Raw genomic sequence first — 27,583 nt, forward strand, 5'->3', positions numbered from 1 at the left:
AGGACAATTTCATTTTGCAACTATTTTTTTGGCATTATGTGACCATTCAACAGTCGTTTGCCATGTTCAAAAAGTAAAAGAAAATGTCAACAAATTCAAAAAATGTAATCAAAAGTTAAATGCCCTGTCATTATTTAAAACAAGAGGTATTGACGTGCTAGAATTAGTGTAGTGTTTATATGTTATAAACACTACACTTGGAACTTGGAGGAGGTATTGTGGCCCCGGTATCAAATTTAGTACCAGGGCCACCCCACTACGCAGTCCAGATACTTGTTTGTTGGAATTCTGACCAGTTGAGGCTGTAACTATTTATTATATTGTGGCCCCGGTATCAAATTTAGTACTGGGGCCACCCCAATTTGGGAATTCAGAGCCGTGGAGGGTTTTTTATTAATTCTATTGTGGAGACCACTCCTCTAAGCAGTCCAGGTACATTATTCGGTGCGATTCATACCAGTTGATGGTTTTCTTATTATATTGCGGTGACCACTCCTCTACGCAGTCCAGATACATTTATTGGTGCGAATCATACAAGTTCAGGGTTTTTAAATTATATTGTGGTGACCACTCCTCTACGCAGTCCAGGTACATTTTTTGGTGCGATTAAGACCAGTTGATTGTTTTCTTATTATATTGTGGGGACCACTCCACTACGCAGTCCAGAAAGATATCTCGTTGCAACGTTTTGGACTAATAACTATATTGTGAGGTGTTCAGAATACACTGTAAATTAGTGGAAATGCTTGTTATTGAATGTTATTGAGGTTAATAATAGCGTAGGAGTGAAAATAAGCCCAAAAACTAGATTTTTGAACTTTTTATGCTTTTTTCAAAAAAGATCCGAATCCAAAACCTTAAATCCAAACCAAAACCTTTCGGCAGGTGTTTTGCGAAACAAATCCGAACCCAAAACATCACGAAAATCCGAATCCAAAACACAAAACACGAGACACCAAAAGTCGCCGGTGCACATCCCTAATATTAATAAGGAAAAATATTACCCCCCACACTCCTGCAGGTTGGAATAGAAATAGTGTTAATAACAATGAGACAAAGAATATTTATATTTGTGTAATCTAGTGCTTAAAGTACCGCCTATGTGTTCCATAATAATTGTTTCATATCCATGATACTGACATATGGCTTTCCTTTTTTTCCCGTTCTTTTCCTATCTATTCCAGGTGACCAAAGTCTCCCATTTAAAACACAATCCCAGTTTTAGCTTCTGGGCTTCTATTACTAATTAAAAGAAATTGAACAGCTGTGTTGTCATCCAACATAAGTAACCTGAGAAGAAACAAACATCTCCAAATGATAATATTTCCAATGACATTTTCTAAGCTACTTAAAATGTCCTTTAATCTTAAATCTATTCAAATTCCAGTGTGACATTTAATCATTGCTTGAGCCCTAGTACCATCTTTGCAGCGCTAACACAAATTAAAAAGCCATTTTGAGGCTGTAATAGTGTGAAACGCTTATAAAAACTGATAATTAAAAGGTACTGTAACTGATAGCAACTATTTTCAAATTAAAGTAAGGGCTAGATTTACTAAACTGCGGGTTTGAAAAAGTGGAGATGTTGCCTATGGCAACCAATCAGATTCTAGCTTTCGTTTATTTAGTGCATTCTACAAAATGACAGCTAGAATCTGATTGGTTGCTATAGGCAACATCTCCAGTTTAGTAAATATACCCCTAAATCTTTGATTGAGTGCTATGGGTTACAGTAGCCTTTTCCGGTGCACCAGTTTTTACAAATGCTCCACAGAGGATTTAAATATTTGTAGTTTGCTGTTTTCTGTTTTCTTTATGTAGTTTGTACAGCTTATAAACCTAATGTGAATGTCAGTAGTCATAGTGTTGGATATAGATGGAATAAGATTACTAGAATTGGTTTATTCAGATCTTTATTGATGGCAGAATAAAATGGTAATAGTGGTAGTAAACTGGGATCCTTGGCCCTGGAGCCCCCTACTGCCATTGGTAACTGCCATATAAAAGCCCCTATTGTAATTCAGTGATTTAGTGGCTTAATTCGAAAGTTCACAAGCAGCATGAAACCACCCATCTGTTATTAAGAAATAGAAAAAATCTGGTGTAGCTTTCAAATTAGCAACTTGTTCATGACCCTTCAGGTCACATGTTCCAGGTCACCCAGCAGGGCTGCAAATGAATGTCACAGTTTCCAGACCACCCAGCAGGTCACATGTTCCAAGTCACCCGGCAGATGCACAGGGAGAGTTCACTAACTGTCACAGTTTCCAGAGCAACCAGCAGGTGCACAGGTGTATTGCCAACTGTCCCATTTTTCAGATGACCATGGTAATGCATAGTTGTAAATTGCGGGCAGAATTTTGCGATATAGCTCCAGAACAATGCAACCAATTACAACGCCATTTTTTTTTTCAATTCTATAGACAAAAACCTTTCAACGGCAAAATGGAAATAAGTTACTCATAAAAGTCGTACTTATGCTATTAATATATAGATATAAAATTGAAAAAATAATTAATTAAATGTATTAAATATATAGAAAAAAATATATTTAATTTGTTCCTTGTTAATTTATAATATTGTTAGCTGTTGTTGTTTTAATTTCAAATTCTATAAAAGTTAGTTTCATTGCAAAAATTGTGTGTTCATTGTATGTTCATTCTGATGTGAATTTATTGTAAATACAGATGTAGTAAAAAAAGAGTACAAATACTCCAAAAAATCCTAGTAGTGGTTAAGTTTAAAAGCCTCATTATTCTGTTAGTGGGGAGGCCAATTGAATTGAAATACAAACTTATATTATATGCTGAAATTTCTTTCATCCTGGCAATTATGTTGATTCTGCTAATTATGTGGTCTGGTAGTGATTTTGGATCATACAAGTCAAAAAAATTCTCAGTGAGAAGCCTTCCATTGAGAGCCATACCGGTGCGGAAGCAGCCACAATCTGTCTTCAGTTGGCAGAGTGATCTGAGCAAACAGAACCTAAATTAATAGAAATATTGTGCTCTAAGTTTTAAGCCTGCCTTAATATACATGATTGATAATGTAGGTCAATTCTAAGGAGGGAGAATCACTGTTTACACAAAAAGGAGTGGCACCAAAGCATCTCCAAAATAACAAACGTTTATTATACCAAGTTGGTGGAGAAGAAAGTTTATACATAGATTCTTCTAGTAGTACAAATCAGATGAACGCCTGTAACTGAAGCAAATCATATGGTATACCCTCTGGTGCTAGTGTGCTCAAGGATTCCCTCCACAGTTCCTTCAGTAATAGCTTGTAAATAAAATCACACCTGAAAAATTGGCCACACTTCCAGAATTTACTGTAGGGTCTCTAACCCTCCTAGATTAAGCACACTCCTGAAGAAGTTCATACCATCTCTCTGAGTGCAGCTCGACAATTCTTCATGATTGGGGGGAGTTTATTTTTATATCAACACTACTCTCCTTGCGTTTATCCTTGGCCGCTAGTTTTAGCTCGATACAGACATAACATTTGCCTCTATAAAGTGAAATTATTTTTCTCACACTCCTGAATTATTTGTTAATCTACACGCTTTTCATAGACTCTAACAATTACAAGAAATGTATTTGCTTATCTAAATAAGTGACTTGAGAAGTATTATGATTGTTAAAATAAAATTGTTGGGCTGGGCTCTGGGATTTTTGACAGACTAGCTATAGCCCTGCAACTGAGCAACTTCTCAAATATTTTCTAAGCACTGCATGTGTTTTGTGTAATAGATTGTATGTAACAATTCAATGATAATAAAACATTTGGTTTACTTTTTTTTCCTTGCAGAGAGCCACGGGAATTTGCTGAAAATTTCATTTGTGTCTCATGTCACCCAGAGTGTTTGCCACAAAATAATACTATTACCTGCAATGGACCTGTAAGTACACTAAATATATGAATATAACATATTGTATTGCTCAATCTTGGTGCACGCTATTACTGGGAACAAAATTATATTGGGTAATTTTATATGCAATAAAGACAAAACAGAGGCTTTAATACAGGGCCACCGTCTGGGGAGCCAAGGTTTAGGTGGACGCATAAAATATATAATGTCACTCATTGATGGTTTATATTTTACACACTGTGCACTACACTGAGTGCAAGCCGCTGACATGGAGGGTCAGCAGTCCACAGCTTCTTATCAGTGTGGTAAGAAGAGTGGGAGAGGGCGCAGCAACTGTTGGAGGGGTACCACCTAAGATGGTCCAGAGCCAGTTCTACTGTAATAACACTTTAAAATAAAATGCAATGTGCTCTTCTTTGTGGTTCTCTGCTTTGTCCTTCCATAGAGTTACTATAGGACTTTCCAGAACAGTTTAAAGTTTGAATTGTATCATGTACCCCGGGCTGGATTTACCACTAGGCAACCTAGGCAATTGCCTAGGGCCCAGAGGGCCCTCCCAAGGCCGGTGATGAGACCACCCTTTAAAAATGGGCCACTACTTATGGGCCAGTGCTATATGCTTGCCCCCCTGGGCTAAAGTCTGTTAACCAGCCCCTGAATAGGGGTATATGTTATGCTAAAAAACTATAGTGCTATGGATTTTTTCAGGGAGGGGGCCCCAAACCAGTTTCTTGCTCAGGGCCCCATGAGGTCTAAATCCGGCTCTGCCTGTACCCCAGCAGTTCTCTTGTAGGACAGTCCTAATTTCTCACGGCAAAGAAACATGGCATATAGGATTGATTGTTTGGACAGTTAAATTTAAAGGCGGTTTATGGGGACATGTCCTAGATGTATCCAGGACATGGCTAATATTGCCCCAATTTTTAATTTTAATAAGGTTTTAATAAATAATTTTTATAAATAATTTTTATATATATGATTTTTGGTAGAATGTGGGGTGCATAGATCTCCCAATTTATAACCACCGTATCTAAATATATTAGGTCTGGCATTTCACATTGAGACATGCCAATGTCTTATTAATATAAACACATCTGTATTATAGTGGCCATTTACAAATACTACATATAGCATATAACAAATATTATACCTCAACCCTGCCCTCAAAGAGGAGTTATTATAAGTCCTTGTGCAGAGCTAGAAAGGACAGTGGAAAATGTTTCTGTATATTTATTTGACAAAGGATTTCTAGTAAGCAGGGGTTCCATGCACCTGTATCCCCCTCCCCAGTACTTGCCAGTAGTGTCATGTAGTAGGATGTAGTAATACTGTCTGTTTAGAAGTACCTAATGCATATTACACATAGAGATTAGCAACATTTTCAAAACAGTTCTGCAAAATATTTGGTTGCAAAATTCGAAATGTATTTCCAGCAGAGGTTTGCGTTAAATGTTTCAGTCCTAATCCAACCACGCCACACAGCAGAAAAATTGACAGTCGTATTGAGTTGCAAGCCGTCGCAAGTGTGAATTTACAAATGCAGTATTATTAAGCAAAGCTGGAATTTGGAGATTTGCATCACTGGAACTTTGCAACTCTGTGAAACAGCCTCTTTTGCTTTGTTTGCATGAAGTTCACAGCAACTTCTCTCACCTTTATTTATATATATTACTTAGAAAAAGTGTACATTAATACCTGTGGCTAACTATCTAACCCTATATACATCTGTCTTCTGACCAGCCTACGTTTCCTCCCTCTTCCCTACCCCCAACTTACTATCCATGCACTCACAGTGCTCGCAGGCAAATACCTGCATAAGACATATCTACAGGTAACTCCTGAATAACCTCACAATATTTAATTTTAGCTGTTTCACCCATGTTTATTATTTAATAGTTAATTGAAACCTTTATTTGTCTATATCAGCCTGTCATTGCACACAAAAATAAAATCCTTAAAGAAAAAGTGTGCACATTGTAAAAATGATTTTATATATATATATAAAATAAATAATAATAATAACACCACATCCACTTACTCTCAACCTATCCCTAGGTTTCATAACTATTACATAAACTACTGCGGACCATGTTTAGTGAGCTCAGTAATTACTTGCTTAGAGAGAAAGAGAGATAAAAGAGTGAGAGGGGAACAAGCACAAGTGAAACTTCTCGGAAGCACAGCTTCCTGTCTGTGAGGTTGGGACAGAAGGAGAAAGAGTAACAGGATGACTCTCTTCTTCAATACTTTTATTTTCTTTGCAAATATTATTGCACATCTGGCCTCAATGGCCCTGAGCAGAAAAATACATTGTGGGTAGGTTCAGTCAAAAATCCTTAAAGACACCAGTGCACACAGAATATAGGGACTTTCCAATCCACAATCATCTAGCAGGATTTCCTTTCATTTTTAGCTTGTTTGATTTTGCTGAGAAAAAAATGAAATATAATTAATGAGGTATTGAGGGTGAGAACTATCTATTTCTCATATGAGTTGTGGGAAAGCAGATGAGTTAAGAGATGTATGTGTGTGCGGAGAAGTGTTTTGTCTTTGGTTCATGTATCAGAGTTTCTAGCAATGGATTAAACTGATACATAATTCCTATAACTCAAACCATATAAGAATGTGTCTTCCAATATCTCTCTCACGTTTGGATGAAGCTGTTTCCATTTTCTAGAAAAATTGAAGTAGGCTGTGGAGTGCAAGCCTGAGATCATGTTAGCCTGGCTGGATGTGCAGTGGGTAGGCTTTTGTTAATGCGCTCTCCATCCTGCTCTGTACTTCCTTACCTCACACCCACATATTCCCAAACTCTGAATCATTTAACTGTTTTGTTACTTGCATATCTCTGTGATGCCTCAATGATTTTAATGTCTTTAGTCTATTTTAAATTTGCAATATGATATGATTCACATGCTAACCTAATAATGAGTTAGCTGCACCCACCCTGTGTAATTCCCTCCCTTTCACAACAAGACTTTCCACTAGCCTTCAAAACTTCAAGCATTCCTTGAAAACTGGCCTCTTCAGCCAAGCTCAGGGCCTGATTAAGGGTTCTGGCCGCCCTAGGCTAATACGGCCGCAGCGCCCCCCCCCTCCTCCGAAAATATATAGGTGTATAGGAACACTCCTGAATATGAATGTTCAGGTGTATTCTCCAGCATTCAAATTTAGACAGATTGTGCCATTGTCTCTTACCTGTTCTTGCTCTTCTCTCTTGCAACTTTGTTACCCTCTCGCTGGCTTCTAGAAAGTTGGCGTCCTGTTTTAAAAATGCAAAAATGTATTATAATGCAAACCCTGAATGATTAGGCCTTTAGTTAAAACAAAACACTCCATTATGGCCAGCTAAAAGTACCCCATTGGACAGGCATATATAAGCAATATCTGAATATTTGTTGTCAATCAAATACAAACCTCTACCAGCCCCATCTCACTAATATTTAGTATTCTAGTGATTGCTGAGACCACCCATGTGACCACCACACAATCATGAGATTCTGCCCCCCAAAGCTGCTCTATTTTTTAAATACCCCCTGCAGCCATTTTCCTTAACCACAACCCCCCCCCCCACAGCCATTTTCCTTAACCCCTGCTGCAGCCATTTTCTTTACCTCCCACCCTGCATCCATCCCCCTTGCAGCTATTTTCCTTACCTCCACTCTGTAGCTATCCCCCCCATCACATCAAAACTCCCCCAGTCACATATATCAGCCCCCCCTCCTCTGCCCTCCTTCATACATATCAACCTCTCTCCCTCCCTATAGATTTTCATGGCAGCCCCCCCTCCCACCCTATAGATTTGTATGACAGTCCTCCTCTCCCTCCCTATACATATGCATGACAGTCCATCCTCTCCCTCCCTATAGATATGTAGGGTAGTCCCCCCCCCCTCCCTATAGATATGCAGGGTAGTCCCCCCCCTCCCTATAGATATGCAGTGTAGTTCCCCCCCTCCCTATAGATATGCAGGGTAGTTCCCCCCCTTCCTATAGATATGCAGGGCAGTTCCCCCCCCTTCCTATAGATATGCAGGGCAGTTCCCCCCCCCCTTCCTATAGATATGCAGGGCAGTTCCCCCCCCTTCTATAGATATGCAGGGCAGTCCCCCCCCTCCCTATAGATATGCAGGGCAGTTCCCCCCCCCTCCCTATAGATATGCAGGGCAGTTCCCCCCCTCCCTATAGATATGCAGGGCAGTTCCCCCCCCTATAGATATGCAGGGCAGTTCCCCCCCTCTCCCTATAGATATGCAGGGCAGTACCCCCCCTCCCTATAGATATGCAGGGCAGTTACCCCCCTCCCTATAGATATGCAGGGCAGTCCCCCCCCTCCCTATAGATATGCAGGGCAGTTCCCCCCTTCACTTACCTGTAGTTGTGCCAGCGTCGCTCCTCTCCTCAGAACAGCAGATAGGAAGTGAAGACGTCCCGCTTCCTGTCTACTGCACAGCAACAGGCAGCCTGGCAATTGGCTGTGTGTTGCTAACCACTGACCACCAATGCTTTTGATCGTCAAGCCCTCCACCCCCCCCGCGGCAACACCCCCCCCCCCCCCCACGCGGCGACTCCCCGCGGTGACCCCCCCTCCCCCGCCCCGGAAAAAAAAAATGAATGAAGAAAAAAAAAAAAAAATTAAAAAAAAAAAATAAATCCCCGCAGCGCCGCACCCCCCGGGACCCAGCGCCCCAGGCTGCAGCCTGGTCAGCCTAGTGGTTGATCAGGCCCTAGCCAAGCTTACCAAATTCCTCAACAACCTTTTTAACCTGCAAAAAAATTCTACCCGATTACTAGCCCTATATACAGTTCGCACAAATGCTTCTTCTTTTTCTTCCTCCATATTTAAACAACTTATAGGGGCATATTCAATTGTTGGCGTTACAGCCTAAAGTAACTCGCCCGCACACTATTACCGTCATTATGGTAATAGTGCGCGTAAATACCGTTATTACAGTACTTTTCACGCTGGATTTCAGCTCGCGGCTCGGGGAGCTGCCTGGATCATATAGCCCAATGAAGCAGTTTTTCTGTTTACAATCTGGCTGGACCATTATGCAATATCATCAATTGCATTCACAAGCAGGGTACTTATATTTTTTCATTACCTACATGCTTGACGCTGGGGCTTATAGATTTGTTATTGTTTTTAGGGGTCATTTTGCCAGTTTTTCAGTGGTGCTTAACAATCTGTGTCGGTGCTGATCACAGTGATACAGAAAGTAGTAATGCCACTATTTATCAAAGCTCTCCTGTTTGGCCATCCCCGGAAAAATCCTCCTCTGCAGTGACACTATTGTGTATTGTGTATTGTTGTGGGGTCTTTTAGTTTTCTTCTCTTCCACCGGTGGCATAACACTGCGGCTCAGACCCCATAGCTTTCTATGTTAAGCATTCTGTCGTGAAATGGACAGAAAAGCTCAGTATCATCATCATCCTGAGATGGTATTATTTGACTAAATCAGGAAGCGAAAGGGTAAGAGGTCTGTGGGGGGACCGGTTAGTAGGTTAACGTTGGGGAGATCTGTGAAAGTATTCTCTTTACTACTAAAATTTCTGGCTGGAGGTGGTAATAGAAAGCTTATGGCTTCTCCAGCCAGCTTGCCGACTCGCCCACAGAAACTGGAAGACCAAACTTTGGCTTACAATTAAAAGTTAAAAAAATAAAAGGAAAAAAATGTACTTTAATATAAATGGAAAAAAATGTTTTATTTTAATATTTTTTTCATGTACTGATCCTGGGATATCACCATCCTGAGATGGCAATAGCAATAATACTTGTACTGTTGCTGTCCATGCAGGGGCAGGTTGGGCTGGGGGGCCAGGGGAGACACGGGCCAGTCCTATATTGGGCTACCTTGGGCTGGATCAATGGGCCACCTGCATTTTGTTTCCTTTAAAATGTTCCTAGTAGTCTGCTGAGTCGAGTCTTGCCCCCCAGGCTACATTTTGCCAGCACTCCCCTGTGTCTATGAAAACTAAGTAAAAATTAATCGGTCTGTGCATGTACTGTGCAGAGGGGAGGGGGGGCATTTACTGTGAGGAGGGAGGGGGGAATGTACTATGCAGAGGGAGTAGGGGGCATATGTACGGTGGTGGGGTGGGGGGCTCTGCCAAATTAATTAGTACTGGGCCCCACACATTCTGATGACAGCCCTGGAGGGAGTCATGGTAAATAAGGAGAAGCCCTATCTCTGGCGAAAATACCCACAGTAGACAGCAATAATGGGTAAAACAAATAACACTGAATTGATATTTACATGTAGCACCAGAAGGAAAATTGCATTTTGATTATTTAATTCCTGGATGTTATGTTTTACACATCCACATGAATGCTGATGAATACTCTCCTATGTCATCCTGTATGTACTCTCCCAATTGCTTTTTATTTCTTTTCTCAGAAGTTGATAAGACTGTACAGCTCATCAATGGGAAGTATTAAATCAGGACAGGAACTGGATAGTATTACATATTGCTTTAAATATAGCACAATAATACAGAGCTGGAACATAATGCTGAAGACTAACATCTGGACAAATCTGAAATACCAGATGCCTGAAGCATTATCTGTATCACACTGTGTCAGACCACGGTCAAAAGTATTAACCACTTAAAGGTTTACTTAGCAACATTTTCTGATAGGGATTAACGATTTCCAATATTCTAATTATATCAACTTATAGACAGTAAAATTATATGCAAATAGATTGGTATGGCATTGATACTGTAATTATTGCCTGCAAATAAAATTGATATAATCTACAATCAGATTATTAGATTATTATTAGTAATATCGATTTATATAAAAATAAAATGTAATAAAACACGGTAAAAGGCCCCTGCTCACAAGCTTTTCTTATATAAAAATAGTCTATATATATATATATATATATATATATACATATATATACACACTTTTTTCCGAATCCCCCTTAACTTACCTTTCAATCGCCCTGCTCTTCGAGTCGAATCCTCTTCTGTTCTTCATCGCTGTTCTGCGCTCCTCCGTGCTGTGCTCGCAGTGAATGTCGGGTGTGATGACGTCATCACGCCCGACATTCACTGCGAGCGCAGCACGGAAGAGGGGACCAGGAAGGGAGCCAGATCGCCACCTGACCGGGTGACCGCAAAAGGTACATTTTTTTTTTTTTTCCTTTCTTTTTTTTTCTTTTTTTTATAGGAGTCCTGCCTCGGGCCCACTTGTTCGCTGGGCCCCCGGGCACCTGCCCATCGTACCCAGTCGGAAAGATGGCCCTGGTTCAGTTGATGTTGCCTGTGTGCTTCTATTACATTGATATGTGCCCAGTTGCATTTACCCAGGGTACCCTGGTAACTCAATGGAACTTACTTCAGCAATTGGTATCAAGTTGTAGGAGAGATAGTAATATTTATGATAAAATCTGACAGAAGATCGCAGATCGACAGTAGTACTTACCCCTCTTCACACATGGGGCAACAGCAAATTATATAGTAACACATTACTAGCACCCACACCAGAGCCCAGGGCCCTGCAGGTACCAATGTGAACCCAATATGCTACACAAGCTAAGGGATGCTTGGTTTTTCTCTTCTCTTTGTAACTAGGAAGTGCCTGCAATGCCTGTTTAGCTGCTATTGGAGGCTTTCTAAATCTGGAGTTCTGTGTGGTGACATCATTGCCTTCTCATATAGATCTAGAGCCAGACTCCCGTATTTACTTATCATGTTGAGTGAGCCCCTTTACATGTATGGGGTCCCCAATTCCAAGTGGTGTAACTGAAAACAATGGAACCTTTATGAGTAGAATAGAACAGACATGTTGTCTTGTCCCAGGTGTGCATTTTTGATATAAGGTGGAACTAGGTCACTTAATAAAAAATGGCCTATCGAAACCTGACTTTCAATAGGCTTTTAAAGCATTTAAGTAAACTGGTGCTGAGTTGTCACCCCTGAATAACTCCTTGAAAATCATCCCAGGGGCGCACGCAGGGGGGGTTTCTGGTTCTCTAGAAACCCCTCCCCTCCGTGAAGAACAGTGTTCCTACATAGCGGCAATGTACTATACAGCAGCCGCGGCGCTGTCAAAGAAGCGTCCACGGCGGTGCTTCTTTGACAGCGCCGCGGCTGCTGTTCAGTGCAGCAGCTCTCTCTAATTTTTTTTGGAGGGGGAAAAATCCTGCATGCGCCCGTGCTGTAGCAGTTGTTTGTCATCAGCATATTTCGAAATTTAGACTGATATTTATTCATACTGGTAGTGACAGACCTCTTAACATGATATGACATTGTCAGAGTCAAATTTTAAGATCAATTCCAAGCCATATTAATTAACCACATACACACACATGCACTAGTGAGGAGGGAAATATGTTATGTTTTACCATTGTCCCAGCATATCAAATAAACCTCTGGACTCTGTCCTTTTCATAGGCTATCCAAACCCCAGTCACCAGACTATTATATGTTATACTGAATCTGCTTTCCTATTCCTAAAAGTATTCTTCCAATAAACAGTGGTATGTTTACAGTGGCGCGCGCAGGGGGGTTTCTGGTTCTCCAGAAGCCCCTCCCCTACGCGAACCAACGGTACTGTACAGCAGCCGCGGCGCTGTCAAAGAAGCAGCTCTCTCTCGCTCGCCCTTTTTTGGGGGGGGTGGGGGGGCTGAAACCCCCTCTTCTAAATCCTGCGTTCGCCCCTGGTTTAATAAGTCTTCCACTAGGCTTTGTTATGCTTATACATGACCACTGATCATATGTTCTAATGAGTTTTAAATAATAAACATTGTTAAATGAAATAAGTCAGTGTAGTCAGAGATATTGAGAAGCCACAGAGAAGACAGGAGTTATTGGTTCAGTGGTTAAGAACACTGGGTCTAAAACAATAACACTTTTGATACACACTACACTTAGCATATGAAAAATGATAGATAAAGACTTGCATGTCTGGCTTTAACTTTACTGCCTCCATATGCCACAATTGTTTTTTCCCTTCTCTTCCCCTTTGTCAAAGAGATCCATGGTCCAACCTCCCCCATATATCATCTGTTTAAAACAAAATAAATCTCAAATCTTTATTATACCAGTGGGTATAGACAGGCCCGGCACTCCCATTAGGCAAGGTTAGGCAGTTGCCTAGGGCGCCGGGCTCTGGAGGGCGCCACAGAATTAAAATTACTTTAAAACTGTGCGGCGACCGCTGACCATACCTTGCATGACCGCCGCACAGCTTCAGATAAATCCATGGAGAGGGGGAAGGGGCTATGGAACACCACCGCTGCCCTCCCCTCCAACAGCTGATGGGGTGCTCCGTCTCCTCCCCTCCACTCACTGACTGTCCGGCGTGACATCATCATCACAGCCCGACAGTGTCAGTTAGTGGAGGGGAGGAGACGGAGCAGAGAGGAGCAGCTTTATGGATGCAAGATAAGGTAAGGAAAGACGGGGGGGGCGCATTTTGAAAGTGAGCCTAGGGCGCCAAGGACCCTAGCACCGGCCCTGGGTATAGATAAAAATGTGGTAGATTGATGAAACAACATGAAGACTGACTTTTTCAATCCTGCCACTTTAGGTCCAGGAGCGTGGGCCTTACCTCTAACCGGGACTTGAAGACTTACACATGCTCTTGGTTTTCAAGAACAGTTTTTGTTTGTTTTTGTCGGTTTTATTGTAAGAAAGCTTAATTTGGCTCTAAGAGTCAGGTTACATGCAGTATTCATAATGAGACTCTGAGAGAGTCAGGTTACAGGCAGAAGCCAGAGAAGTGAAAATGAGTTTTAGTTGTAGATGGTGTCAGTCAGGAGATGGATGTAGTTTTATTGTTTAAAAGGAGGTTTGGATGGATTTGGTGGGTGATTCACACCGCACTGGCTGGCCAGTGTATAAGGAGGGGAACAATGGATAGTGAAGGATCACCAGTATTTTTGCTAGTGTAAGTGTTATTGTACAGTCTGGATTTTGGAAACAGACATTGCCTTCTGTGACCAGATCATCTATTGGGGTACCGTAATACAATATTTTCTATGCATATAGAACTTCCTGTATGAAACAGGTTACTTGGAATGGATTGTAACAAGTTGGTGTCCTTGTATAATTTTTTATTGTGGACATGACTTTGATGCTGGTGTCAAAGAGCTAAAAGCTTGTGTTAAGGAGACATCTGTTCTATATTTACATCTAGTTGTCATTTTTAAAAAGGAGTGTGTTATGATTGTTCGTGAACAAATGACTGATAGTTAACTAGATGTTTCACTGAAGGCATAGTGGCTAAGTGGCTAGCACTTCTGCCTCACTGCACTGGGGTCATGAGTTCAATTCCAAACCATGGCCTCATCTGTGTGGAGTTTGTATGTTCTCCCTGTGTTTGCGTGGGTTTCCTCCGGGTGCTCCGGTTTCCTACCACACTCCAAAAACATACTGGTAGGTTAATTGGCTGCTATCAAAAATTGACCCTAGTCTCTCTCTCTCTGTGTGTTTTAGAAAATTTAGACTGTAAGCTCCAATCGGCCAGGGACTGATGTGAATGATTTCTCTGTACAGAGCTGCGGAATCAGTGGTACTATATAAATAAATGGTGATGATGATGAAAGTAGACTTCTCACTTTTTTATGGTAACTCACAAGAAAAAAGGTGTATGATGTATGGCTGGGATGAGGTTAAGAAGTAGCTGTCTAGGGCATAAGGATTAGACACGCAGGTCTAACACTGAATGCAATCAGATTTTTTTAGGTGCCTTTGACTAGGGTAGATGCATCTTAGTTTATCAAACCTTCATCCCTTGGCTGTCGACAAGTTCTGTGGGTTTTACATTTTAAGTGTTAAGTTTTCTTATGGCCTTAAACTAATCTAACAAGCCATAAAAAGCTGCTGATGGCCTGGTACAGACTTCATAATAGTGACAACGTTCTTTTACTGATACTCAAAAGAAGGGAAAAATATAGGTATGAATTTGTTTCATATAGATGGATGTTTTTCATACAGGCACTAAAGACCTTTCTCAGAAGCATGTGTTTCAGTGCAGGAAGACTGTTATGACTTTGGCTAGCTAGTGCAGTCTGTGACCATTTTTGAGGTTTTGACTGTATCTTACGTGCAGAAAAGCAAGATACTTTTTATATGTACAGTAGCTGAGGTTAGCAGAACATTTGATTGTATCTCACTTTAGCTCTGCTCTTCAGTGAGAGGTGATCTTCTGCATACATCCTACCCTCACTGCGGCATCATGTGTCCAACGTCACCAGTGCACATAGCTAGAGATTGTGTGAAATATTTAGCACTTGTGTGCTTTGAGTCTGTTATTGAACTTGTTTATTTAACTTAAAAATGTAATAGACCTAAAAGATTACAACAGTGGACTAATCAAAGAACCAATGAAATTATTTATTTATCTAGACGGACATCATGGAGCAAGCTCATTTATAAAGTGGACCTGCATTACACAAGTCAAGTAACAATACATTTATATACAGACAAAGAGAATTAAGCTGGAGACACACTGCAAGAAAATTCTAACAATGCAATATTTTTAGCAATTTTACCAGCGACTAAAAAAAAAGAAAAAAAAAGTCCCGATCAGCATGCTGATACCTGTGTACACACTATTGAAGTTTTACACAACTTACCGCCAGATCTGTGCTCTTCATCTGTCATAACTATCAGCTGATAAAATCCTGACTCTCCACACCCCATAGAGATCTATAGACACTGCATTTGTGAGTGCATACACACTGCAGAATTGGAATCCTCCCATCGTTGAACGAGATTTCTAGTTCAGTTGAAAAATACCATACAATTGGCTTTGAAATGATAATTGTTCATTGTTGCAGAGTACACACCAATGTGATTTTGGGCCTACCGATCGTTTATCATATAAATGGCCCAATAATCGTCTGAAAACACTATAGTGTGTACCTAACCTTATCCTTTTAAGGGTTTGAATACCTCAGCCAATCAAAGACTTAAGCAGCGGAATTTGCTGGCTAAAAAAAAGTCACATGATTGGTTGTGAGGCAGTCACCAAACACTCAATTATACAGAATAAATCAGAGCTCACTACGATTCCCTATTTGGAAACATCTACAATTTTGGAATGACTGTTGTGGGTGCAATGTCTCAAATAGGGACTACCATACACAATATACAATTGTCATACCTTGATGTAATTCAGTTAGAATCAGATACAGTATGACATTCTCCAAATGAGTAGCACAAGAAATGAGGTCAGGATTATGCTGTCAGTAGTGGTAACCTCTGACCAAGGTCATGTGATATGTCTTGCAAATCAATAGATAACCGGCAGGAATTTGCCAGAGTTATGCAGTCTGAAGTGACATCAAACTTTGAACTTGAATCATATGTTGATTTTAATGTATATGCTGAACAGAATGTCAGTCTGGTAGAGTTTTGCTATCACTTTCTCCTTTCTCCTGTTGCTTGTATTGGTTCAATCTGCCGCTGCTAGTTACCCATACTTGCCAACTCTCCCGTAATGTCCGGGAGACTCCCGCATTTTGCGAGAGTCTCCCGGACTCCCGGGTGAGTGTGGCAATCTCCCGAATTCTGCCCACTTCACTAGGAAGTGCCCCACTTCCTAGTGAAGTGGGCAGAATTAGATCCCAAACGCAGCGATTCCCGGTGAATTGCGGCGTTGGCCCCGCCCCCGCTGTCAAAAGACGCGATTTGCGTAATGACATCACAGGGGGCGGAGCAAAAATGACGCGATTTCGGCCACCCCGCCAACTCACGCCCACCTCCACTGGCTGGCTCCCGGAAGGGAGCTGAAGAAAGTAGGTAAGTATGTAGTTACCTGATAGGGTATCTAGCTGCTAGTTACCTGATAGGCTAACTAGCAGCGGCAGATTGATGACTCGTCCGAGAGGTGCCATACAAACAAACAGAAAGGGAGGAAGTAGTGAAGTATGTAAGGTTTAATAAGAAATACAATACAGATGTACACTTACAATCCATATAATTCAGACTATACCATACTGGCTATATATACTAATGTACTTAAATATCATTCAAATACGCCATGTATACCACAACCCCTCAGTGGTGTAGCGGGGAAGCTGCGGTTGTTTCGTAGATCCACCATGTATCTCTTCATAGGATCAACTGTCACCAGCTGCTTTCATTTCTCCTGGTTGAAGATGTTAAATGATTAGCCAGAGGTAGCCCGAATGGTACAATGCTGATGGTTTTATATTTGATGGTCATAAGAGCTGTACAGGGTCTAAGATGGAGCCAAATCGATTATTCATGTTTATCGGAGGGTGTTTAATCTGTAATTCCACCTTTTTTCTTGGTAGATAACGAACTAAATATAGTTTAGGGAGGTCAGTAAAGTTCAACAAGATGTTTTGGAAATGTTGACAGAAATGTAAAAAAAAATAATAATTGTTGTAAGATTTCACACAAATTGAGTTTTTCGTTGGAGCAGTGTTGTTTTCAGAGGTGTGAAGTTCCAATGATCATCACGTTTCATTTTTGCTTCACCATTCTGCACTAGGTCGATGACTGGACCTAGGATGACGACAGTCACTAAATTCTGTTGTGGTATGGCTATTGTAGGCCTGGAAACACTTTAGGGCAGTGTTGGCTAACCTGTGACACTCCAGGTGTTGTGAAACTACAAGTCCCAGCATGCTTTGCCAATATATATAGCAGCTTATTGCTGGAAGGGTATGCTGGGACTTGTAGTTTCACAACACCTGGAGTGTCACAGGTTAGCCAACACTGCTTTAGGGCAAGCAAGATATGCTAAATATTGCAGCCAAATGATGAATGAGGGTAATATAGCACAGAACAATTTTCAGAATTTTTCTTTCTCAATGGAAATAAAACCTATGGGAATTAGGGTCAGTTAGTCTGTATCGGCTGGCTACATTGGCTGGCTACATTGTGATAATTATATGGGCTGAACATGTTATTGGTTTAGTGCAGTGAAACTGGGCAGGAGTTGATTTAGAAAAAGACATATAGTTTTCAATTCAGAACAAAAGTGAGTTATATTTACAGTTAGTCTACTGTTTCTGTAATCTTAATTTATCAATATTACACTGAATCTTATTTTTTACTATTATTCTCAGGGTGCAAAGGATTGCACAAAATGTGCCCATTATATTAATGATGACAGCTGTGTCGGCACTTGCCCACATGTCATTCTTGAAGAATATAATTTCCCATTCCCACAATATCCTGATGAAACTGGAGTCTGTCAGCTCTGCAGCTCAGAATGCAAGGCAGGGTGAGTATAAAATACTTATGGTTATAATGAAAAGTGCAATAGAGTTTAGTAAGCTATAATTCAGTAGTATCTAACGGAACACTTTAACTCTATCTGCCGACAGTGCTGATTTTCTGAGGGTGAAGGGGTGTGGCCTTCCAGAGAAGGGGTGTGGCTTGTGTGTGTATGGGTGGATTGGGGGAGATAGTTTTGGCAGATTACCTGTATGGCCAATTTTCCCAATTTTCAGTCGCAAATGTGTTATATGCTATGATGTTGAACTACAAACACCAGACTGTTTTGCATTATAAATCAGGCTAAAACTCCTAGCCACAGTCATCATAAATCTCTAAATCCTATGTATGTTATTACTTAATGCTTTTTGTCCACATGCTTTAAAACAGAAGAGAAACAATGGTTGCGACCAACCAACAGGTTGAAAAATGATGTCTATTTCTGCAATATGTTTTTTGACAGGGTGATGTTTAAAATATAAAAGTTTTCTCTACCTAGTTTATTTTATGCTACAATAATGTTGTCATCTTCATAAAAAGTATTTTTTATTGGCGCTGTGATAAAACAAACAAAACCCCCAATGTGTTGAGAAATGATGGAAAGTTTTCTTTGGCTCTTCCCTCTGATTTACTAATAAGGCAAGATTATCCTAATTTATTTCGAAATGACTTACTCATGATAATTTGTTCAGTACCACTGGTTTCCCTTCTATTGGATAGTGCTGCCATCTACTGGTGCTTTTACAACAAGCAGTTGCAATGTTTTGGTATTGGGTAACATAAAATTGGCCATGAATGAGATTGAGACAATGAAATGGTTTGGAAGGACTGTTGAAATAGCTGTAACGTTTACAAGGCAAATCTAAATTGTTTGATGTTTCTACAGGTGTACAGGCCTGGGCATTGCAGGATGTAAACCTCCTGGGTAAGATTGCCGAATTATTCTGGTACATTTCGGGGTGTATTCTATTTAAGTGCTGGAACCGGAAAATGCTCCTAAAAATGTATTTGATAGAACGACTATATAGTTTTACACAATATTCTTGTAAAAATGCTTTTTTTTTGTCCCTTGTTAATCCTTATAAAAGGTATATTTTTTTCTATGCTTGTCTAAGAAAATAGACTCTCTCTACTTTCTTCATACAGGATCAACTCAAAACATTTTAGTAGGGAGTGTTAATACAATGTGAAATATAGGTACACATACACAGAAAACACATTAAAAGTGACGTGTTATTGTTGCTTTACCAAATCTATAGTAGCATAAGAAGCACTGGAAGTGGTGAAAAAATGCTTTTATTACATTATAGATATGGAGCACTAAGAATGTCTATTCTAAGGACAAATTAAGGCAAAATTTCTGTTCAACCTCTTTTATACACAGTGAATCATATGGTCAGTTTGGATGCTATAGACCAGGTAGGACATAAATCACAGTGTACGTGAGCAAAAAAGAATAGCCAATCCAGACCAGTTTTATTCAGATGTTGATTGGAACTGTGATTGGACAATGACCACAATCTGACAGTCATCGGACTACACTCATTTTGCTCCATAGGATCTGACTAAATGAGACATATCTCAATGAGCTCAGGCTGAGCAACTGGATCTGCCGTTATATCTAGGTCTTAACACAATAGTTAATTGAAGATAATTAGATATCAAAATATTCAAAACAAACATAACCCTCCAAAGCATTAATTAATCATCTTGGAATCTAAAATTCCACAACAATGGGCACCATTGGAAGCTGTTTATTGACAATATACAAAGAGGTACATATACTGGCCAATTACCACCATATATTGGGGTGTATTTGATGGAGTGGGTGGATGCTCCTGGGTGTTATAATTTATTGTCCACACACAGCTACAATTGTAATCTGTCAAAAATTGGAGAGGAACACAGTAAACACAAGGAGGCAAATATTGTCAATCAAAACAATTATGTATAAATATATAGGCTATAAATAAAGCTACGCTTGTTAGTAAAGTGAGCTCAACTAATAATTGAAGACTTTATTTATAACAAAATATATTCTTGTTTTTTAGGTCCATGGCATACATTGCTGCTGGTGTAGTTGGAGGCATCCTTGCAGCTGTCATGTTGGCACTTTTTGCGTTCTTCTTAATCCGCAGAAATCGCATTAACAGAAAGCGCACACTGCGAAGGTTACTGCAGGAAAGAGAGGTGCGTCGAAAGAGCAGTGCTGAAGGCTAATAAATATATTAGCATTTTGTAATATCATAAGTTATTGATTTCAACATAAAAATACAAAATTTATGTAAAGTAATGACAAAGTTGCCAACTTTTATTACCATCCCTCCTGGATATCCCGGAGGGGAGGTCATGTGACAAGTGAGGTAGGGTGTGTGGTGACACAAGAACTCCTGTTCTACCAGGAGTCAGGTAGGACTTTCCTGAAAATCGGGGGCCTCTCGGGCAGTCCGCGGGAGTTGGCAAGCATAAGTACTGTACATCTCAGGCAGTCCGCGGGAGTTGGCAAGCATAAGTACTGTACATCTCGGGCAGTCCGCGGGAGTTGGCAAGCATAAGTACTGTACATCTCGGGCAGTCCGCGGGAGTTGGCAAGCATAAGTACTGTACATCTCAGGCAGTCCGCGGGAGTTGGCAAGCATAAGTACTGTACATCTCGGGCAGTCCGCGGGAGTTGGCAAGCATAAGTACTGTACATCTCGGGCAGTCCGCGGGAGTTGGCAAGCATAAGTACTGTACATAGAGGCATATAATATAACTATAGATATAAACTAAAGTGAATAACAAAATAACCATTTAAACAGGTTCTCCGGAAGCTCTATGACTCCCCATAATGGAAGTTTCTGATTTATAGCTCCCTGGACAACAGTTCTAGTGATGATTGAGCAGTGTACCATTAGAGGGGAAAATGTTTCATTCATTCTGATTTAATTGCTTACAATTGGTAAATTGTGATGTTATCACTCCCATATTAATTAGGAATGTCAATTTACTGTATGAAATAATTGTCTCTGTACTGTAGATTTGATGGACATTTACAGTCAGTGTAAAGTTTGATGCCTTGTATTGCTACTGACCTCCATGGTGACTTTTTATCACCCAAATTATTTTTAATGATATATTATTCCATTTACTATAAACAAATAACATAAAACATGTACTATCTACTGTAAATAATATTTGTAGGCATTGCTCATAATAATAGCATTAACTAATCAAACTAGTATTTATTGGAACACTTGGTTACCATATGGGATTGCTTACATATAATATAATTTGTTTTGATATTAGCAGATATTCAATAGTTCCATGGCCATATAAAAGCATATTGCCTTTAATACAATTTTGCAATAGACAGGGATGTTATGCTGGTTTTTGAAATTTCCATATTCTTATATATATATGCTTACCTGACATCCACTTTTATACTCAAAACTACTTTTTACCAAATATAATTTTTGTGGTGTGGGCGTACTAACTTTTAGCACCAAACTAATTTAACACATCAGTTTCACATTATCATGGTAGAAAGTGCATGCTTTTCTATCATCCCTTGAAGCAGGTGTGGTTTAAAAAAGGGATGTGGTCTATATTTACATTTTGGTTCTCCCGGGCTTACAGAATTATAGGGAGTTGGGGGGATACATTATTCCATACATTATTTGGAAGGAATAATCAACTGTCATATATTACACTAAAAATAAGCTAAACAATATATGCAAAATTGGTATTGTAATAATTTTGTGTCGCATTGTAGTTGGTAGAACCCATCACACCCAGTGGTGAAGCACCCAACCAAGCACTTCTTCGAATCCTGAAGGAGACAGAGTTTAGGAAGATCAAGGTTCTTGGATCTGGTGCATTTGGGACAGTATATCAGGTAAGATCGAGTCCTGTACTAATAAAAGCATCATTCGGTGATCCACAACCACGTTCTGGCTTACAATTGTATTGTTGTAAATGTCATACCGAAAGAGACTTTATAGCCTTTTTCTGGTAGCTAAAATGTGTACTTTTACCATAATAATATATATATTTTAATGAATAAATAAGAGGCAAACATTGCAAGCTTTACATTAATATAGTGTTCCTCCATAGGTCTTCCTAGTTATCACGTTATATTTTAATTACAAAAGTATTGGATTTGCAAATTTCCTAACTGTTGCAAAACATTATGTGACACTTTATCAAAAAAACTTTTCAAAGTTGGTTGGACAGGTAGTAATAAGACCATTATGGGGCATATTCAATTGTCTGCGTTACTCGCAAAAGTAACGAGGCTTGCGCACTATTACCATTATTATGGTAATAGTGCGCGTAATTACCGCTATTACGGTAGCTTTAAAACCGGCTTTCAGCTCGCAATTCAGGGAGCTGCGAGCTGAAATCCGGCTTAGAATTACCGTAATACCAGTAATACTCTTAACACCGGTTACTTTTGCGAGTAACATGGACAATTCAATATGCCCCTATATGTATGCTTTATTTTTACAATATGGGATCATTCATGACACCAAGAGGACTGTACAGAATACAGGACACTTGACATTTGATGTTACTTTTCCTGTTTTTACAACCAGTTAAGATAGCAGTATTTGGGAACAAGGGTTTATCAGGAAGGTTATCAGGTGTATCAAGAAGGTTAGTGGGCCTCCCTAGCTTTTTCATCAGAAATCGCAGACGTGCTGTGCAAATGAGCACAAAGGGGAGTTGACTGGACAAGGTTGACGGCATTCATGGAGTTTTTCTAGAGACCACATTTTTCGTTTATATATGTCAAAGTTCAGAGTTCTTGTTAAGTCTTAATGATTAATAGAAGGAGATTCCACACACATTGGTCTTGATGCAGAGTTCAGAGCAAAATGGGCGTCATTTATGACAAAAAAAAAAGTTGCATGCAAAATAGCGTGTATAACGTGATGATACACTAAACAACTCAGCAATACATTAAACAACTCACTTTTTGTGATTGTGGCTTCTGATTTGTCCTCCCGTTCACTCACCCTCTCCGCAGCATCACAGAAAAAGCGGGACTATGAGATGAACCACAGAGCCTTGGGAAAAAACGGCTGCAAGGCGCAGCCCCCTTGGCTCTGGTAAGTGGCATCCTGGGTAGGGTGATTATTTTACCCATCCCGGGAATGTAGTTTTATACTAAGAAAATCTACACGTCAATTCAAAATCATGGGATCTTTTGAAGATTTTGCTTTTGTTAAGATTCCAACCCCTGGTTTAAGATATACCAATAAGTGTTTTTTTCTGTTAAAGTGACTAATCAAAGTAATGCATTTGTGTAATAGGGACTCTGGGTTCCAGAAGGTGAGAGCATAAAAATTCCTGTTGCCATCAAAGAACTGCGCGAGGCCACCTCACCTAAAGCCAACAAGGAGATCTTAGATGTGAGTATTGAACTGCAAAGGCCATTTTGACTTAATTTACTTTTTTGGTTGTGTTCCATATATTTGAGTTTATATTAAAACTTAGTTCCATTTATTAGGCTTCATAAAACCTGCTTATGATGGTAGTATGGCACCGGGTTACAGAAAAAAAAGCTTCAAATTATATGTATGTATTAAAATGTATTCATGAAATGTCTGGTTTGATGACAAATAAAACAGCTCTCAGTTCCCACCATGTAGCGCTTGGTAACCACAATTCCCAGAGCCTGTTTTTGGGAAGGGCATTTTGCAGTGGATTGTGACCAAATACCAGGCATACTTTTATTAGATCACAATGTACCTCCACCATCTCCAAGATAAACAATTGCAAACAAGACTGCGTTGTGTTCTAGTTTCTGGAAATCTGTGTGAAGAAGGTGCAAAAGGTATGTTTTCAGTGGAAGGCTTTGTGGCATGAATCCATGTAATACGTAAACCCTGCTACACAATGCTAGAGGGACTGAAAGACTCTTTGTTTAGTGTGTGCATTTAAGTACTTTGTGGATGTTCTAATATTTGAGTATTTTCTCATTTGTTATTATCATTCATATGTTTTACAAATGAGCTAAAGGCTCTGTTCAATAAATAGTAGCAGAGTTGGATTGGATTTGCAGGGTCCCCAGGGTAAGTAACTTGTGTGTGGTCCTCACTGCCATAGTTTTTCCCGATGGATTGGCGCCATTCTTTTGGTTAGTGCAACTACTCCCATCCATGTTTAATAACCGTAGTCTGAATAAAAGCTGAGGCTTGTTTTTTTTTGTTTCAAGATACTACTAGTAGCCGATACTTTTCATGCTTGAACATTTCATGTTGGATTAACACAAGCCCATTGCTATTGTTTGTGCCATGCTGCAAAGTAAATTTTTGTAGTTTATTATTTTTATTTTATTTTAGTAGTTTATTACTAATTATACAAATAATGCAAAATGTCATTTTTGCTGAAAATAGCTCACCATTGGGACTTGTTTTTGACTTAAGATGACACCATTATACAAAGATTTCTCAGCCCCAAACATAGATTATGTGTCCTATTGTTTCATTAGAACACTGATAGTTAGCAGCTGTTACCTGTCCTTAATTTCATGGATTTTGAAGAAAATGTTACATATATCCAAAATGTTCAAATTCTAATGGACTGTCGCATTGATCTGTCAATCAGGACTTTATCTGACTGCCAGTAATGTTGGCTACTGGCCTTCTTGGCACATGCACCCCTTATTACCACTGTATTTCCACCCCTTGGCACACTTCCAGGCACTCCCAGTCAACTAAAGTCTTATAACGTGACAGGCTGAAAGAGTTTTCTGAAGTTCCAGGATTCAGGAGCAGCACATTTTTGGAAACTGATTTTCTTTTCTTTTTTTTTTCGTTAAGAAAATAAGTGGCTATTGTTCAAGGCAGTAAATTGGTTAGAACCAGATCTACCTGACCGATTCCCAACTAGTTATGTTTACCGATTCCACAGAACGACCCATTGTGGAGCCTGTCTGTGTCCAGATAATGAAATACCATCACTTCAAGTCATGTGACTCTGCAGATTGTTTATCTTAATAACGCACTAATATTGATCATACTTGTCTACTCTCCTGGCAAGTCTGGGAGTCTCCCAAATTTTGTGGAGTTCTCCTGGGCTCCCGAAAGAGCAGGGAACCCTTCCTGACCCCATCCACTTTCCTAGTGAAGTGGGCTGAAGGGTGGCTTGATGATGCTATTCACTGCAAATTGGATCAATGTTGCTCTGCCCCTTGCTGCATGATGACTCAAATTGAGATATTGCGCAGTGGGGGACGGGGCCAGGGTGGCATGATTACCGTCACCACACCCCCCTAATACTCACCTGGCCCTCCCCTCCGGTTACTACAAAATGTCATCAGGTATGATATTGATATTTACTAGCGTGCAGGCCTCATAAGCACACAAAGGTGTTCTTAGAATTCTGTTGGTTTAAAATGATCCCTTACTGGTTGTTGTTTTTAATGTCATGAATGTAAGCAATAGATTTCTGCTCAGCTTCAAGAGTTTTGGAAATGTTTCAAATAATGTTTGATCTTCCCAAGCTTAATATATGCACTTCCCAGCATTCATCTTCTCTAGGCTCCTACAATACCTCTTACAACAGCAAGACATGAAGAAAACTGTTGAGCATGTGTAGCTTTGCCTGCTTGAGCTGGCTCTTAGTGCGTTAATACTGTAGATGAGCAAAGTTTTTTTACGCAAAAGAAATTTCACATTGGAACAGTCCATTTTGCAGAGGTACAAACTTCCACTAGACAGATATTCAAATTAACAGGATTGCGATAACAGAAAACAAATAATGAAAAAATGTTTTATTATTTGATAACAGTCGTAGTCTTAAAATATTTTAAAAAATATTTGTGTTTATTTTTAACCATTTATTTTATTATTCCTTTTGTTTGTTACTGGAACTAGAAATCGGCTATTACAGTTCTCATCATGATATGTTTACCGATTGATTGTAATGAAATTGTTTTGCATTCTATATGCCCCAATCATCCTGGAAGCAGATGTTCAACTGATACTGGCCCATCTGTAGTAGGGAGCCTAGATCAGGGGTTGTGTACTCTATTATACACCGCCTTGTGATACCATGGACTGCTTTTCATGTCCTATGCTAGTGTTTCTCAACTTTGGTTCCCAGAGTGGTATACATCGATCAGCCACAACATTAAAATCACTGACAAGTGAAGTGAATAACATTGCCATCTGGTTACATATGCACCTATAAAAGGGTGGGATATATTAGGCAGCAAGTATCCAGTCAGTTCTTGAAGTTGATGTATTGAAAGCAAGAAAAATAGGCAAGTGTAAGAATCTGAGCGACTTTGACAAGGGCCAAATTGTAATGGCTAAACAACTGGGTCAGAGCATCTCCTAAATATCAAGTCTTGTGGGGTGTTTCCGGAATGCATTGATTGGTACCTACCAAGAGTGGTTCAAGGAATGCCAACCTCTGAACAGGACACAAAGTCATGGGTGCCCAAGGCTCATTCATACACATGGGGAGCACAGGCTAGTGCGTCTGGTCCAATCCCACAGAAGAGCTACTGTAGCACATATTTCTGAAAAAGTTAATGCTGGCTGTGATAGAAAGGTTTCAGTGCATTGCAGTTTGCTGTGTATGGGGCTGCAAAGCTGCAGACCTGGTCAGAGTGTCCATGCTGACACCTGTGCACCGCCAAAAGCGCCTACAATGGGCACATGAGCACCAGAACTGGATCATGGAGCAATGAAGGAAGGTGAGCTGACCTGATGAATCTCACTTTCTTTTACATCATGTGGACGGCCGGGTGCGTGTGTCATTTACTTGGAGAAGAGATGACACCAGGATACACAATGGAAATAAAACAAGCCAACAGAGGCAGTGTGATGTACTGGGCCATGTTCTGCAGGGAAATATTGGGTCCTGGCATTCATGTGGATGTTACTTTGACACATACCACCTACCTAAACATTGTTGCAGGCCAAGTACACCCCTTCATGACAACAGTATTCCCTGATGGCATTGGCCTCTTTCAGTATGAGCCCTGCCATACTGTAGAAATTGTTCAAGAATGGTTTGAGGAACATGAAAAAGAGTTCAAGGTGTTGATTTGACCTCCAAATTCCCCAGATCTCAATCCGATCAAATATCTGTGGGATGTGCTTGAAAAACAAGTCTAAGCCATGGAGGTCCCACCTCGCAACTTGCAGGACTGAAAGGATCTGCTGCTGGTACCAGATACAGGACACCTTCAGAAGTCAATGCCTCGACAGGTTAGAGCTCTTTTGGTGGCAAGAGGGGGAACTACACAATATTAGGCAAGTGGTTTTAATGCTGTGGCTGATTTGTGAATAAAGCACATCTTATGTGGATCAGCACACTTGTATATGTGCCTAGATTCCAGGTCTATGCATTGTTAGGTGACCTTATCCAGGTGCCTACCCTTAATGAGCATGTTCATGGCCAATCTGCACATGATATTGGAGTCACTCTGAAAAACGTATATCTTGCACAAGTAAAAATATCACCGCTAAACATAGCATACAATCACTCTTGATGAACCCCCATCATT

At 40.1% G+C, this 27,583-nt stretch overlaps 1 protein-coding gene across 2 annotated transcripts in view; it reads left to right on the top strand.

Annotated features, from left to right (window-relative positions):
* Positions 1-27,583, top strand: part of EGFR (epidermal growth factor receptor) — a 199,332-nt gene that overhangs the window by 156,233 nt on the left and 15,516 nt on the right. For both annotated transcript variants that reach the window (XM_075212522.1, XM_075212523.1), the window contains exons 14-19: positions 3,808-3,898; positions 17,925-18,082; positions 18,962-19,000; positions 20,127-20,265; positions 21,830-21,952; positions 23,373-23,471. In XM_075212522.1, coding sequence (XP_075068623.1) covers positions 3,808-3,898; positions 17,925-18,082; positions 18,962-19,000; positions 20,127-20,265; positions 21,830-21,952; positions 23,373-23,471 — 649 coding nt within the window. The remainder of the gene's footprint in view (positions 1-3,807; positions 3,899-17,924; positions 18,083-18,961; positions 19,001-20,126; positions 20,266-21,829; positions 21,953-23,372; positions 23,472-27,583) is intronic.

The sequence above is a fragment of the Mixophyes fleayi genome, chromosome 5 (genome assembly GCF_038048845.1).
Source record: "Mixophyes fleayi isolate aMixFle1 chromosome 5, aMixFle1.hap1, whole genome shotgun sequence".
Classification (NCBI taxonomy): domain Eukaryota; kingdom Metazoa; phylum Chordata; class Amphibia; order Anura; family Limnodynastidae; genus Mixophyes; species Mixophyes fleayi.